This window comes from Chanos chanos, chromosome 11 (assembly GCF_902362185.1).
Source record: "Chanos chanos chromosome 11, fChaCha1.1, whole genome shotgun sequence".
In the NCBI taxonomy this organism is placed as follows: Eukaryota; Metazoa; Chordata; class Actinopteri; order Gonorynchiformes; family Chanidae; genus Chanos; species Chanos chanos.
This window is the reverse complement of record NC_044505.1, coordinates 18,410,291-18,427,536: the sequence shown is the minus strand read 5'-3', so window position 1 is coordinate 18,427,536 and position 17,246 is coordinate 18,410,291. Positions and strand designations below refer to the sequence as shown.

At 40.3% G+C, this 17,246-nt stretch overlaps 1 protein-coding gene across 1 annotated transcript; it reads right to left on the bottom strand.

The window, feature by feature from the left end:
* Positions 1 to 3,385: 3,385 nt before the first annotated feature.
* Positions 3,386 to 12,008, bottom strand: LOC115823769 (von Willebrand factor A domain-containing protein 7-like). Its single transcript, XM_030787797.1, has 14 exons — positions 11,823 to 12,008; positions 11,172 to 11,444; positions 10,864 to 10,957; positions 10,645 to 10,773; positions 10,133 to 10,319; positions 9,773 to 9,945; positions 9,278 to 9,393; positions 8,355 to 8,471; positions 5,917 to 6,087; positions 5,145 to 5,277; positions 4,811 to 4,963; positions 4,598 to 4,690; positions 4,180 to 4,451; positions 3,386 to 3,760 (listed from the first exon to the last, which is right to left on the bottom strand). The coding sequence occupies exons 1-14, from the start codon at positions 12,006 to 12,008 to the stop codon at positions 3,386 to 3,388; spliced, it is 2,472 nt and encodes an 823-aa protein (XP_030643657.1).
* Between the last annotated feature and the right edge of the window lie 5,238 nt (positions 12,009 to 17,246).

Below are 17,246 nucleotides of genomic sequence, written 5' to 3'. Positions count from 1 at the left end.
TTACTGATATTTTTGCTTGAGGTCCAAGAAGTCTAATACAAACGTTATATCCTATGTTGATGTCAAATCCTGATTGTGAATATGATGTGAGTGCGTAGTCATTGATGTTTTTTTTTTCTGTCATTTAGCGGTATAAAATGGAAAAACACTTGAGAGCCAGCTGAGAGTTTTGCCTCTTTACTGGATGATAAGATGACATGAATGTTTTTTAATGTATTTTAAATTGAATATCATTCACCATGCCAAAGTCATTTGTGCTGTATCCCGCCTTGTAACTGTGGGAAGGGTGTACATCAGCCATAGATGGATTTTTTAGCCAAATGTTATGCGTATTTATTTCCCTTTTTTAAAATTTTTTTGTTTTGATATTTGTATATTGTGTTTGTGATGAAACAGTCAGCCGACCCTGCCACAAAGAGATCCAGTGAAATGAATGTTTGAAATTGTGAGATGAATATTATCAACTTTAAATAAACTGTCACTCTGCCAGAGGTCTGACTGGCCCATTGATCTAAACAAATCCTGTCAGCATTTTACCTGTTGCCGGGATAATTTTTCTTGCAAAGATGTGTAAATGTCCACTCATCACTCTGACATGCATATGGGTTTAAACTGTCTCTGTCAATGTTTTTTGAAAGCTCATAGGGTGACCCAGTAGTAAATGTCTGTGAGTGATGCAAAGCATAATCTCCCTCAGAGAATAAGGGATGGGAATAGTTTTTTACAGAGTTGAAACTTCAAGAGCCCTTTTGGTATAATTAATACACCAGACAGATTTAGCTGTCTGCTTCATGAACAGACACATCGGCAGAACTCAAATATGCTGAGAGAATGAGATAGACAGCAAGCCATGGTGTGTGATATGGCCTTGAACTGCTTATTGACACATCACATGCAGTGCAAGGAAGCTACCACTAGAGGTCCTACCAGCCTTTTTTTTGTTCTTTTGCAACCATCCTTGTGGCTCAACTGTTTGGAAGTATTCCCTACTCCAAATGCACACAACTGTGAAATTAGACACTGTTTCACCTTTTTTATATAAACATAATACCACAAAGATAAATATATAGGTAAAATGTAACTTTATATAAATAAGTTGTAAAGATAAAAAACTGAAAACAATGTGGGGAAACAGAGAAGGGAGACACAAAAGAGCTTTACAGTATACTGCATAAAGACTGTTTGCAGCTGATCAAGTAATAGGAAGTGTTGTGCTTCTTAGAGAACAAATCAAGTTTCTTTATATAGCACCATTCAGAAACAACGCAATTCAATGTTCTTCACATAGGCATAGAACATTCATTTAAAAGCCAATAAAAACAAAAGTGAAAGAAAGAAAACAAATAGTTAAAGATTAAAAGGAAGTTCCTTTAAAAGACAATTACAACTGTTAAAAGACAATAAAAAACAGAAACAAAAACAAAAGCAAGCACATAAATAGTTAAAAATTAAAAAGAAGCTGCGTATCTAGTTTAGCGGAAAAACTGCAGTAAACAATAATGTTGACAGTTTTATCAGACCTCAGGTATTCAGGAAGCTTGTTCCACCACCGCAGAGCATAGAAACTAAATGCTGCTTCACCTCGTTTGGTTTTAATCCAGGGAACACTGAGTAAACCGGTCCAAGATGACCTGAGGGAGTCTGGGTGCTTTGTAACGTACAAATAAATCAGAGATGTATTTAGTCCCAAGACCATTTAGCGCTTTATAGACAAATAATAGGATTCATAAAATCTATCCTAGATCTTAGACGTTTGAAAAAGAGGTTTAATAACTGCGGTCCTGAGTTCCCTGGGAAAAAGGCCTGACTAAAGAGAACTACTGACCATCTGTAATACCTCTGATGCTATGCAGTTAAAAACATCTTTAGAAAGGCTTGTGGGCAGAGTGTCAAGGCAGCAGGTAGTAGGCCTAAGGTGTTGGACAATTTCTGTCCAGGTTGCATAATCTTGCAAATTAACTAGAGTAGTCTTCTGCGGAGGCACAGACGACAGAGACATTTTGCCTGAGACTGTCCGTCTTATCCTCAGAATTTTATCTGTGAAAAAAGATGCAAAGTCATTGCATGACTTGGTAGATAGCAGTTCAGTAGGGACTGATGCTGAGGGATTTGTCAGTCAGTCAACGACGGCAAATAAGTTACGTGCATTATCATCATAATAATCTCGGAGAAAAAGGACTGCTTTGCCCTTTTTAGTTCCAAGTTATATATGCAAAGTCTCTCTTTGACGATGTCATGTTGAACCTGGAGTTTGGTATTTTGCCGCCTGCATTCTGCCTATCTACTCTTTCTTTTTTTGAGCTTTCATCATTGAGACATTCCTCCACGGTGCTTTTTTCTTCTCACAGACAATGGCATAAATAACATTCATAACTTTAGAACCGAAACCACATACAAGGTGATTGACATGAGCTGAGAGCAGAGCTGGTGTGGGTGTAAAAGCCTGAGTGAATAATGTGCAGGTATTTTCTATAATGTAACGCTTTCTGATTACTTTTGTTTTAATTCTGCTGTGCAGGTATTTTGTTTAATGTAGCACTTTCTGATTACCTGTTTTAATTCTGCTGTGGTTAGCAGAGACGGTCATTTTAAAGAAAACACAGACGTGATCAGAAATGGTAACATAAGTTACCATGACCTCAGAAATGTATAGACCTTTGGAAATGATTAGATCTAAAGTGTTATGTCCCTTGTTATGTTATTGAATCTGTTGCATGCTGGGAAAGTCCAAAGTTGTCCAGAATGTATAAAGGTTCTTTAGTACTGCCATCTTTAGGATTATCAGTATTAATATTAAAATCACCCACTATAACCACACACTTAAAATCAATACACATGGCAGACAGTAGATTAACAAAGTCATCAAAAAGTGCACGCGATATTCTGGGGGCCTGTGGATGGTTACTAATACTGCTTCGCAGGAGGATCTCAACTGAAGCGCAACATATTCAAAAGAGCCAAACTTCCCATATGACAGCTGTTTGCGCTGGTGGACATTATTAAATAAAGTCGCAGGGATTTGGTTATGTGAAAACAGAAGGCAGGCTCATTATCACTTTTTCCTCATTTCTGAAACAGACAGATGAAAAGCGGAAACTAGCTCGGATTTTGGATGATCAACATGCAAATGGTGAAACGGGCGATAGAGTGGTAGAAAGACACATTGAGGAGCTAATACGATACAGGGGTAATTAAAGAGTAATTAAAACATTTCAATAAAAATACAGGTCCAAAAGTGGCAACGGGATCACTCATTTACCCAGTTCTCCTCCGGGTCTCTTGTAACTTATAGGTTCTTCATGCTTGAATTTACCGGACAGGTGTTTGTACAGTCTGACTAATAAAGGCTACAGTACGAGTGATGAAAATATGTTGCATCCTGTTTTCAGAGGTGTGAAATTTGGTCTAGAAAGAGGACCATCATGATGAACCAGAGGCTCAGAGACAGGGACATGGCTGGTCCCACTCCAGCCACCACAGAGAGATGCAGAACTGCATAATTGAAGTCTGAGGCACCAGGATCTGTAGCCACAATGGTCAGTGTGACATCAGTACCAGAGGGAGTGTCTGAGGGAGCGGTGAGGGTTACTGTACCATTGGCCCTGCCCCCGTTACCAATGACCAATGAGCTGGGGAAAGTCATATTGTACAAACGGTTATTCCTGACTGTGATGCTGAAGCTGCCTCCTGATTGGCTGGTTTCAACTGTGAAGGGCAGGCTGAAGGTCATTCCAGGTGTCCATATTCCATTTGCCACAGCCTGGAAACATTCAGAGAGAATTAAAAGACAGTAGAGTTCTGTCATTTAAGTGGAATACAGGGCTCATCAGTCATGCTTTGAAATTCTGGGGAAGAGCTGAGCATTCAAACCATCGTTGGTAAATTAAAGAACTCTGAAAAAGGTTCCTCTCTCTTTCTTTTCTCAAATGGAAACATTCAAATGTAAACTATGCCTCGAACATGGACTAGATGTATGTACAGTTGCTTTATTATTAAGGCAAACTATATGCGGTCTTTGATAAGATGAGTGACACAGTGAGCAAATTCTGTTTTAGAATACTGAGTATGAGGTGTAATCTTTCATTCACCACTAATAAATGCCCTTCAGGTATACTATAACAAAATCAGTGAAAATTCCAGATGGGACACTAATGTTTGTAACATGGCCTATATGCTTACCGTGACTGACACATTGGAGGTTCTGAGTTGGGCAGAGGAATATCTCTGGAAGCTAATTTGGGAGGATCCAGTGTTATCCTGGCCTGTCACATGAATACCAAAGGAGCCACGTGGAGCAGTGCCAAAGGTCACTAGGTATTCCCCATTACCCAGTTCTTCAAGGCTCCCAACTATGGTTTCTGTACCCATCGTCTCAACAGCAGCCGCCTCTGTCAGCTTTACAGAGTCACCTCCAGTTACTGACAACACCACTGATACATTCCCACCCGCAGCTGGAGGGAGGGAGAATAACAATTAGTTTAAGTTTCTATGAAGGGAGGGTGAGAAACAGAAAATAGCTAAAACCTTAATAAATGAGTAAAACAGTAATTCTATAAATCAATTAAAAATTCTGAATGAGGGATAAATGCCATCTTACTGGTTTGCGGCCTACTGGCTAACACTGTGTATCCTCGATGAGGCACCAGGAAAACCTCCACTACGTCAAAAAAGAAGTCAATCGTGCTCTGTCCTGGAAGCAAGTAATAAACAAGAATTCAAACACTGACAATAAGAATAAAGTTTTTACATGTGTATTTTATTTATTTATTTTGCTAGGGAAAAAACAGTCATAAATTTATATTTGTTTTACCAGTGACTTTCACGCTGTATGGTTGAGTGGAGTTGACACTGATTTGCCACAGTCCTGTTTGATTCTGGTTGTTTGGTCTCATTGTATGGAAATTCCCCACAGTCTGAATTGTTCCTAGACTTCCATTTGCCTCAGTACTAGACTGGGACAGTCCTGTAATAGTTAGATAGTAAGGTTTAACTTTGTGATTTATGATTCATCCAAATATGCAGACTCAAGTCTTATCAGACAGTTGTCATTGGTAACATAACTAATTACTACATAACTACTTTTACTTTGACACACAATGTTCTGGAGGGTTTATTTACATAATTTAAGTCTCCAGCATATCTACCTGAAGGGCTTGTGACAGTGAAAGTTGGTGAGATGCCCGTGATGTAGATGGTCAGGTTTGTAACTGATGAATCTACAAGAATGGAGAAATGTTCCGCCTTTGGCGGGCTCCGCACAACAAAAAACAGTGTGACCTGTTTGCACAGACAAATAATTGTACTAATAATTGATTGTGAGACACATAAATTTCTCAGCTAAGATACACAATTATGTGGTTTCCTCCTTACTTAAAGCAATTACCCATTTGGCAAAAAGCACACTTCTAAGTTTGTACTTCCTCCTAAAGCGCAAAAGGATTTCCAGTGATCATATACCGGGAATAATTTTCCCTCATGTTAGTAAAAGTATGAATCATTCCACAAGTGAGACCTGGCTGGTTACTACAGGCAGTGAACGGCTCACTCCGCTTCTCTGCAATAGGCTCCTGCTTTGTGGCGGTAATCTACAACATTTATGGGTAGTTAGATCCTTTTTTATGGACCTCCTCAGTGACGAAGAAAACAATAATTCATCTGCTTCCTGAAATCCTTTCCAATATACAACTTCCTATGAATCCATATCTAGTTAGATGTACTTAACACCCTTTTGGTTCCAAAGTATGTCCTTTTTTATGGATCTTCTCAGTGACGAAGAAAACAATAATTCATCTGCTTCCTGAAATCCTTTCCAATATACAACTTCCTATGAATCCATATCCATCAACTGAAAAGGACCTATTCAAAGGATGACTTTTGAAAACGAAATAACTGAGAGAAATGAAACCATGTCATTACCAGTGCTGAGCTGGAGGTGTCCTCAATAATGCTGGTGGCCTGAGACAGCGTATCCTTGGTAACCTCAATGGCCTGCCCACCTGAAGCTTCAGCGAGTTCCTGATAAATCTGATTCAAGGAGTTGGACAGACGTCGTCGTGTAGAGCGAGCGTTGGTTAGCAGAAAATTCACCTGCACGTTGAGAGGAAATACAGCAGCTGAATGTATCTCATTACAGAGTGTTTCTGAAACCCAGGCCTGGTTGTATGTATACTCTTCCTCTGTACTATGTGCTTGTACCATTGAGAGGAGATCACATTCAGACTGCAAATCACCACGGAGATGAATAAATATTTCATTTGACATTATTCCTTACTGTAAAACTCACTGCAAAATTGTGCAGCTCTCAGAAATTTTGAGCAAACAGGACTGATCTCTAACTCTGAGACCATACGTAATATATAACCTCTGAAGGAAGAGGAACAGGAGCAGGAGCCATCATGGAAGGATAAGCCCCTGAGCGGCATGTACCACCGTCAGATAGAGGAAGTGGCTGACATCGAGAAATCCTACCAGTGGCTGGACAAGGCTGGATTGAGGGACAGCGCAGAGGCACTGATCATGGCAACACAGGTACAGACCCTAAGTACAAAATCAGTAGAGGCTGAGGTCTACCACACCAGGCAGGACCCCAGGTGCAGGCTGTGCAAAGATACCCCTGAGACAATCCAGCTCACAACAGCAGGGTGTAAGAGACTAACAGGCAGGGCATACAAGGAACTCCATAACCAAGTAGGTGGCATAGTACACAGAAACATCTGTGTCGAATATGAACTGGAAGTCCCAAGGTCAAAATGGGACCCCCCCCCCCCCCCCCCGAAGGTTGTTGAGAATGACCGGGCTAAGATCCTGTAGGACTTCCAGAAACAGACTGACAAGCTGGTTATGGCTAATCAACCAGACATAGTAGTGGTGGACAAGCAGAGGAAGAAAGCTGTAGTGATAGACATAGCAGTCCCAAGCGACAGCAACATCAGGAAGAAGGAACACGAGAAGCTCAAGAAATACCAAGGGCTGAAAGAAGAGCTAGAAAAGATGTGGAAGGTGAAGGTAGCAGTGGTCCCCATGGTAACTGGAACACTCGGAGCTGTGACCCCAAAGCTGGGAGAGTGGCTCCAGCAGATCCCAGGAAGAACATCCGAGATCTCTGTCCAGAAGAGTGCAGTCCTAGGAACAGCTAAGCTACTGCGTAGGACCCTCAAGCTCCCAGGCCTCTGGTAGAGGACCCAAGCGTGGAGCAGAGAGAAGATTGCCCACCCAAAAAAAAAGTCGCCGTTTGGATTTTGGAGCTTCTGGAGGCAGTGTTATAATCTGGGGTTGCTTCAGTTGGTCAGGTCTAGGCTCAGTCACGTTATGTGACAATAAAATGAAGTCAGCTGAGTACCTGAATGCACTGAATGACCTGGTCACCCCATCAATGGATTTCTTCCTGATGTCAGGGGCATATTCCAGGACGACAATGCCAAGATTCATCAGGTTTAAACTGAAAGAGTGGATCAGGGAGCATGAAGAATCATTTTTACATATGAATTTGCCATGACAGAGTCCTGACCTTAACCCCAGTGAAAGTCTTTGGGATGTGTTGTCTTTACAGAGTGGTTAGATTCTCCCGTCGTCAACAAGATCTCAGTCAAAAATTAAGGCAACCCTGGGTGGAAATAAATGTTGTGCCGTTGTTTAAGGTTATTGAAACAATGTCACAGTGAATGCACGCCATAATTAAAGCTAAAGGCGGCTGAACAAAATATTAGAGTGTATGACTTTTTTTTGGCCAGGCAGTATATGTATGTGTGTATATATATATATATATTTGGATTTAGTATTTGAACGAGAAAAAGTGGTTAAATTTACTGTATATATATAAGTATATTTAACCACCTTTTATAGTTCAAATACCATATAAATGGCCCATGGCACTTTCTCCAAGGAAGGAGTGATCTCACTTCGAAACTCGCTTTTAGCGGAATTTCTAGAGAAAAACTCTAAGTCCCTTTATGAATACTGACCCAGGGCATTATGAATGGAAGTACACATGTGGTTTAAACAATATGTGGAAGGAGTTTGTAGTTGAACCTGTCTTATCTCCCAATGCTACTGAGAAAGACAAATGAGTAAGTCAGCCTGGGTCAGTTTCAGTTTTTAAATCTAAATTATATTACACCTGGAGGACAATCTAATGGGATTCTCATGAAAAGTAAACTCATGTGATGGATCTGTGATGCATCTAGGTTTAAAACATAAAAATTAACTGTTATCCTCTGATAGACTGTGTGGCTGTATTAGAGAGACACCATGTGAGACAGAGCACATAACATGACTACAGATCATTTTGAGCAAACTCTTTGTCAGGACTTTGTTGTTTGACAAACCATGGTTCAGGCAGTTACTCGGATACTCACTGTTGATTTTGTGCTTTCAATAAGTGCCAACACTGTGCTTTTCAGTTCAGCGTCTTTCGGTTCAGCATCGGTGAAAAGAAATATTTGAGATCTGAGTGGGGCTCCTGCCAGCGCCAGCTGAGAGGGACAAAGAGAGTTACGATAAGAGATTAAATATGTGCTGGTGGTGGAGGAACGAAGAGGAAATATGCTGACTGTCCTGAATCTGAAAGGTTTCTTATGAGTAGGTGGATTATCTCTAGTTGGACCATATTTTTGTGTCTCTGGAGAACACTTTTGAGTATGTGACATAAATCAGCTTTCCAACTGTGGTAAAATTTACAATTAACACAGTTTCACTGAAGCAAATTTACATTAAGTGCATACCTGCTTTTCATAGCATTCTAGTTACATGTACAGACTGATTAACACAGTAGTAACATTGTTACAAACAGGAGAGTGATCCATCAAATGACTGTTCTGTTTCGTGACGCTCAGTGCACTTACACAGACAATACACGCAGATAGTACACATTCATACAGCACTAACATTCAGATATTTGAATTTTTGGTAGTACTCCACAAACATTGTGGTAATGCAACATAAATTGTGAAAAGAAAGTGGCATCACTGCTAGCTGGAAATAAGTAATCATTGTTCTGTAATTTATCTGTTCTTCACGCTTATTTCTTAAGTCCACGCTTGTATATTCCTAAGCATCCAGGATGGTCACGTGGAAACTAATCTTATAGGATTCAACTTCATGCTCATGCGAATGGGAGAGTATGTTTTTTTCCATCGTTCGTCAATGCCTCTGAGGTTTCTAAATACTTTTTTTAATAGTGTAATGGTAAGTTGAATCTGTCTTGGAAGTTGCTCTGGTTCCATCTTGGATGCTGCTTTGGATGAAAGCCTCTGAAAACACATAAAAATATAAATTATACCCAAAGACCAGACAGGCTCATCTCAGCAGTATCTGTGCCTCCTCCAGCAGGGGAAATTGCATTTATCAGTCTTTTGAACTCTTCAGCATCTGTGGTCCTTGTCAATGGCCCAAATTCTAGAGTAGTAAGTAAGAGACAAACAAGGTGTTTCACAAAAGTGTGTTGTGAGTTTTTAGGTCAATCTCATTTATGTTTTTCTTTCTTTCTTTTTCTTTTTTCTTTTAAAGGTTCCACAGAACATTCTGGAAGATTTTATCAAGAAAAGTCCCAGAAAATAATACATTAATTGCTCTCGAGAATTTACTCATGAGATATGAGTGAATCCTAGTTTTCATACTTTATTATTTTACAGTTTTTATTTTATGCTGCTATGTTTGTCCAAAACCCTGAGCTCCCTCATCAACCATCAGCTTCTTTACTTCATTTAAATTATTTGCTTCAATTACTTTTAAAGAAGTGAAACCTATGATTTTTAATTGCTGTTAAATGTCTCACCAGGGTCATTGAACGGGACCAGGATGTAGTCAGAGGGTTCATCGGTGGTGCCTTTTGTGCTGTCAATTATGAATGAGGTGATACGTCTCACTTCCGCAATATCATCTGCCATACTCTCAGAGGTGTCAATCACGATACACAGAACGTTAAATGTCTGAGAGATACCCATCAATCTGAGACGGAAGAAAGAAAGAAACAAACAAACAACAATCAAACAAAGACAGAGCAAGAATGAACAACAAAACGGAAAATGCTTGGTAAACCTTGCCCTTTTGTTCCAAACCCCGACATGTCCTTACAGTATCCATCTCCTCTGCTTTCTCTTTTTCTATTACACACTGAGACGTCCTTGTCTATTACCTCAGGAAGTCATTGTTGCCGACTGAGGCCCTTAAGTCCTCTAACAGTTCACTGGTGGCGGATATGGCTGCATTTGCAGCCTGGAGGTGCAAGCTCCCGTGCTCAGAGCCAAAACCATCTTTGTTGATCCCTCCAGTGGGCTCAGTTCTACTCGTAAGATCGAATGTCCCTCCATGACTACACTTTCCTGCATTCATCAAGATAAACGAATGAATATGGTAGACTATTCTGGGTTTTCTTAAAACAGTGAAAGACTCAGTAATAAGGGTTCAGTCCAGCTCTAATATGGCCGATGGTAGAGGTATCATTGGTGCGCCAATAAAAGACATGTCATTTGCAGAAAAAACAACAAAGCATTGAAAATTGACATGAAAGGAAACATTATGATAGGCTAATATGATGTGTCGTGAAATCCTGTATTTCATCAGTCTAATCCTATCATGGTGTCATTAACGGAAGATATTTATGTGTGACTCCAATTTTGAATGAGGATTCAAAAGATTACTGTATACCACTGGGTTTGGAAAATGAAGTGAGGCTGAAGTATCCGGAGGTCAACTTCTTCTCAGCGATGATGGTATCTAGGATATTGTTGTCACAGTTATCACCAACACAGCTCCTACATGTTGGGGTGTTCCTGTCTGGATGAGAAATTATGGATTTCTCACATTTTCATGTGCACACACACACACACACACATACATATATGGACAATTTGTTGTGTTTTATACCTGCAATGTTGTTAATTGGGAGGTTTGGTCTGATAAGGGTAGTATATGGGGACTGGTTTCCCAACTCTATCCAGTTACTGTGACTGTAGAAGTCCTGTGAAGATATTGTACTGTAATGTTAATTACCAAAAGACTAAAGGAGTTGTATCACATGAATATCACAATGCTTTTCATTTGTATTCATTATTCAATGGGCTAGACAGACAAGCCCAAAGAGGACACTGGTCCTCAGAGGTCTCTGAATGAAATAATGATTTATCAGAAAGTTTTCCTTTAGCCTACTTCTTCGTTCATGTGTCTAGTATCACCTGTAAGGTATGCATCGTTTCTCCGAGTCTTTCTCTCGCGGTCTCAAAATTTTGCTGCTCAGTATTAGCTTTGACAGTGTCCACTCCACTCGTAATGACATCACGCCCTCGCAAAAAACTCTCATCGTCGAAGTGGTATTCTTCGTCGAAAACGTGTCGTCCGTCCACCCATGCGTTTCTGTTGGCGACGTCGTTGATGACGCTTCGAAAATTGTTAGCCGATTGTGGAGATGAGCAGGCCGCAGCTAGTGATTCTGCGGTCAGCAGATCTGGCTGTGAAAAGATAAAGCAGTTCATTCTCTTGATCCCAACACTCGTTCTTGTAGGCCTGTTTGTTAATGTAGTTGCATAGCCTACTCACACTCAAGACACAACTCGTTCGCAGCACCTGTATTTGTCACATAATTACACTTTTCTCAGCCGAAAGGGAAATATTACAGAACTAGCCTACTCAGTGGAGAAAACATTCTATAAAACAGAAGAATTAAGTTTAAGATTTATGCCTACCTTTAAATTTTTACTTTACTTATTACTGAAACACACTTATTATCTTTGCCACGAGATGCGTTTTATGCGGACAATTGTCAGATTATAACTAGGTCATTACTCAAGACCAGGAAATTGCCATCAGTGTGAGTGAGCAGACTTTACCATCACGAAGTTCTGTCCCTGTTGTTCAGCGCGTGCCTTGCACACCTCAGCAGTCGTTTGTAGAATAGCCGACTTCGTTATTTGTTGGTGAGTGAGTGATGTACGGGAGATTACCTGGAACGCCAGAGCTCCAGGTTGAACGAGGAGAAGGACAGCGGCGAAAATGAGCAGATTTGCGATCATCATTGCTTAGTGACAGGAAAGAAATATCGACAAATCGAGAAGAACGGTTTTGCCTTCTTTGGCTCTCCTGCAGAATGGATAACCAGATGATGCATGAAAACACTTTATAGTATAGGCTACACTCTTGAAGGCCAATTTACGGGAATAAAACTTGACTGAGTCTCGCATTGTTCAAATCGGAGGACTGATGACTGTTCCTTCATCAGAATTTTATAAAGAGTTTCTCTGACTGGAACTTCCTTTAACTGACTAACGTTCAACCATAACACTTTGAGACAGTTATTCACGTAAACCTATCTATGCAACTTTTTACTTTCGTAGTGCTATGGAATATCATACTCTTGCCGTATATATTTCCAGTCTTTGGGTGACTAAAATCTCACAACATCTCCAACTCGGCTGGAAATTTTCTTTGTCTTGGCATTACCGGACATCCTACCTTGTTTAAGTGTTCAACCAGGTGAAGTTTGCCCTCCTGTAACTAGAAGTCATAAAACTTCAATCATCCGCCCATCGTGTTGTTACTGGAGTTAAATGATAAAACTATTTATTAAAGAGCGCAGCTTATATTGGAAAGCGAACAACCTGCATGCACAGGTATATGACCTGCATATGACAGGTATGACAAGTTGACCCATTATATATGCTTGTGGGCAGTCAGTAATGAGTTTAACGGCTGCCCCTTGGAACTGTCAGAGTGCGCAACCACACCTCAAATTGTCGTGTAGCGGTGCTGAAAGACCCATTTTTCTTTTGAGACAACATTGTGACCTGTATATGACTCATCGCTATTGTTTTCCAGGACCGACAGGTTTATTTGTATGGAAAACCCAAATCATCTGTAATTTTTAAAATTTCAGAACGCTGAAATAAGTTCACGGCTTTTGCGTCTTGAACACGAACGCGTTTTATCTTTCATCGGATCAATGAATGGCCCAGTTGCGAATGTTTTAGTTGCCGCAATAGCTAAACCTTTTTGACATTGCGCTATGCGGTAGTTCCTTACTATACCGATGTTGGAAGCTAGCGGCCACTGTGTTTATCGGCTGTGGCAATCAGGATCTACAGAAAAAAAACAGGTCGGCAATCACTACTGGCCAGCATTATACTATATTTTTTGGACATGCTTGTAACAAAGTGTAGTCGATCAGTACTTTTTATAATGGGTCACAAAGTATTTCCGCCTAAAACAGACGTATTACAAGGCGAAAGCTAAACTGCGCAACTACGCATCCTGAATCCACTGTCGGATTATCAGATCCATTAGCTAAACAATCGAGAATATGCGGAATATTTTAGATGAATTTCCTGAGAGACAGCCTAATCCCCGTTCCAGCCGAATCTGGATGAACTAGCACGTGTTGGACTTTCATTTTAAGTGCTATATTATCGGTTCCCGGCGACATGTGCAATATCACGGAAGAATACTTCCCGTACAGATAACACCACAAACACGCAAGTGGTTTAAAATAAATGCGATTGGCAGAGAATACTTCGGCGATTCCACAAGAAATTTATTCGTGGTGAATCCCACAATATTACATTCCCGTTCTGTTTGAAATCTAAGGCGGGAACCTGTTGTGATTGTTGCAGTTCTCCCCGTCAGGAGTATTCAACATAACTGTCAGTAACAGATCTAAAAGCGTAAGAAATGTGTTATACAATGGCAAATGAATGAATGAGTGAATGCGTGACCGGGCGAGAAGGAGAAAGGTAGATGAAAAGGGCACCCCCTGGGACAACGTATGTACCGACAACGCCACTTTGGGAATTTCGCCCAAAGAAATAGTTTTATTCCTAACCCTTTGATACAATAAAGGACCTGTACAATACTTACTGTAAAGAAAGAGCGGAGATGTGGTTAAGTATCAGAGTCAGTTTATTTCAAATTGTTGTAACGGAAGAAAGAGCGGCAAGAGAGTTCATGCAAGGAGAAGCAACTTTATTCAAATAATTTAAATTTAGTTACTGTTTAATAAACCAATAAAAAGTTTCAAAGTGTTTGCCTACAACTAAGGTTACCAGAAGGTTATACAAGAGGGGCACCAAAAACAGGCTAAGCCAGCTGCTGAGGGGACTAATGGTGAGATTACCTGGTTGGAAAAGGATCTATTTACCACCGCCACACGTGATCGAGGACATGCACACTCATATACACGGTGCACACACCCCCACACTGCAAAGAGGGTGCAAGAAAAGCACATCAATTAAGCATGCAGAGGCAAGGGTTAATAGTGGGGGACCCAATGATAAACTTCCCCTCAGCACGACCGCCAGACACGGAACACTTGCATCAGTCGAAAAAAAAACAAAACGAACTAAGTACTAGAGAGCAGTTGGTTTACAAAATAATAATAATAAAAAAAACCCACACTCCACCAAGCAAACGGTAACTCATGTCTAACACAGTAGAGCAGGCAAAACAATGAATTAGTAAAACAAACAAAAGAAATAAATCCAAACAAGCAAAACAAGAAACCATAAAGCAAGCGAACAAAACAGTGAAGCCAGCGACACAAATACAAAAGACAAAACGGTAAATAAAGCAATAAGGCAAAATAAACCAATAAAGGCAAAACGGCAGTGGCTGTAAACCTTGGTGCCGCAGGGTAATGCTACGCCGTCGTGAGCAACCGCTCTATAAAACTAGGTCGGCTAAGATGAAAGCATGGTAAGTAACAAGTTGCCGAACGTGAGGAACTCAATTAACCTTAAAACGTACCTCGTCTAACGGGACTACCAGCGAGCCATGAGGTGAGCAGAATCAGGGATCCTGCAAAACATTGGTCGTTAGCTAACGCAATGAACCTCATTCAGATGATCAAATGGCTACACAGCATTTACCTATGATAAAACTTGCTCTACCAAAGCCGCGACGTTATGTAAAACTTCTGGCAACCCGACTGTTCATAAAAACAACCATCCGCAGCACCGGAAACGCAAGAAAATGTTTTCTCAACTGGATGAGGTGTGGCTATTTATAAAATGGAATTAAAATTGGGTAATTGAGTGGGCGTAATTGAGTGGGCGTTCCCAAGGTAAAAGTATGACACAGAGCTTGCCATTAGGGGGAAACCTTCTCCCCATTACAATCGCATTACCCCTTGCCCAAATTCGTTCCAGTTAAACGTGTGACACACAACCACGCCACATTTAATCAAACAAATGCAACTAGCCTAATGCTGAAATCGGATGGGGAGCCATAAGAAGCAACTGTGTGATACATTTGTCTACGTCTGACAAATGTCGGCTGTATGAATGTCTGCGTAAAGGGCTAATAGTGGTCGGCGTTTCAAGTCATATCTTGAAATGCTGAACAGTGTAAGGGAAAATGAAGCGACTAACTTCTGTGATCCCCGGTCAACCTCCTTATCGCTGAACATATAAGCACGTGAAAATAATATATATATATATATATATAAAACCGTCCTTGATCTACACAAGACGGGATGCCTAAACAATAACTGCCATCTCATTTGAAAACTGGGTCATACAAAGTGTGTCGTACTTAAAAGTTGATATTACGGTTATGAGGGATGGTGTTACAGTCAAGTGTGCAGTTTTATTGTCAGGGTTTTCTGCTGTCTCCTGAGGTGTTACTGAACGTCCAGAGTATAAATACTGACTTTGCACATTCAGTGTTAGAGCACTTCGGCGGTGAACAAGGAGCTTACACTTTACAAATTGCCCACAGTGTGCGGCAGTCCTCCTGGTAAGGTACGATGCCTGCGGTGGCAGTTTGTCTCACATGTGTCTCCGAAATTCAAATTTGCCAAAGACAACACGAAGACAGAGAGGTTCTGCCTAATTGATTTAAAGTGATTTAAAACTTCAGTTGCAGTCTTTAAACCTTCTATGCTACATGATCAATGGTATTGGGCTGCTCCCTCCCACTCATCAAGAACATTGTCTAAGAGCAAAGTTGAGTTTTGTTCTTGCATACTAAATATCATGTCATGTATGTCTGCTTGGTGACATAAAAATGTGAAAACAAATATATTCCCCACTCTGCATTTATGACTTTGTTGAGTGCTGTTTCTCAAAATAACGATCTCCATTATCCTTTCTAATCGATAACTGACACAGTATGTAGGCATCTTTGACACCTACAACTTAACTTACCTTCCTCATAACATCTCTATAGACAGAGTCAAGGAAGTCTGGACTGGATTGAATCAGAGTTTCTACTTATCAGCTTAATGCTATAATGCTCTTCCTGAACTGTGTACGTACAAACTGGCATGATGTTTCATATCTGCAATGCAAAACTTTCACCAGTAGAGAGCACATTAGAGCATATTTTTTCCCCTCCAAGCATGCCTGTGACTCAACTGTTTTGTTCTTTGCTCAAAATCTGTGCATCTGTTGCATTTGATAATAGCTCTCTATGATGTAAATCTGAAATAACACACTATTTCATTTTTTTTCAGACAATTGTATTTCCTTTTCGCACATTAATAAAAATAAAACAATGAAGTTGCATCCGTCAAATAAATTTAAAATTTAAAATGCAAAATAGTGTGAAATAGAGAAATAGAAAAGGCACAAAAATATTTACAATATACCGGATAAAGATGACCTGCAGCTGATCAAATAATGGGCAGTATTGGGATTCTTAGAGAACAGCTTCATGGGTTGGGTATAAAAAAAACACAGTGCTGGCTCATTGTTGCATTTGCCTGAGCTCTGATATTGTCACGCCTTGTGGAGTGGTGCAGGACCCAAGCGCAAGACGCGAAGATTGTAGTGACAAAAAAAGGAGGACTTTACTGACAAAATGAAGATAAACATACAGGTGCAAACAGGAACAAAAACTGGTAACCAAAGGTGCAGCAAAACAGTGTGTACAAACACAAACAACAATAGATCAAGGACAAGGCAAACACAAGAGCTTAAATACAGAGGGAGAACTAAACAGGGCAAAACAGGATTGGTCCACATTAACGAGGTTAATAAATGGGACAAACAGGGACAGGTGAGGGGCGGAGACAGACACAGAACAGGAGCACAAAGACAGAACAGAACAAGAGTCCAAAATGGAGGTGCAGGCTGTGACAGATATAAACAAAGGAAAAACCTTAAATCAGCTTGGACTTTGGATGATAAACATATAAACTGTGGATATGCTTTTGAGGGTGAACATACAGCACATGAAAGACAAGGGATAAAGTCTCTTAAACAACAACGATAAAAAAAGACCAGTTGCAATAAAGTGTTAATTAAAATATTTCAGTACAAATA

What these genes read in the sequence shown, in the direction of transcription:
- LOC115823769 (XM_030787797.1), bottom strand. Translation starts at nt 12,008, where the DNA reads ATGATGATCGCAAATCTGCTCATTTTCGCCGCTGTCCTTCTCCTCGTT. An exon ending in CCCAATTAACAACATTGCAG is followed by an intron (nt 10,774 to 10,863) that starts GTATAAAACACA and finishes TTTCTCATCCAG; the next exon opens with ACAGGAACACCCCAACATGT. An exon ending in GGTCCCGTTCAATGACCCTG is followed by an intron (nt 9,394 to 9,772) that starts GTGAGACATTTA and finishes TTACTACTCTAG; the next exon opens with AATTTGGGCCATTGACAAGG.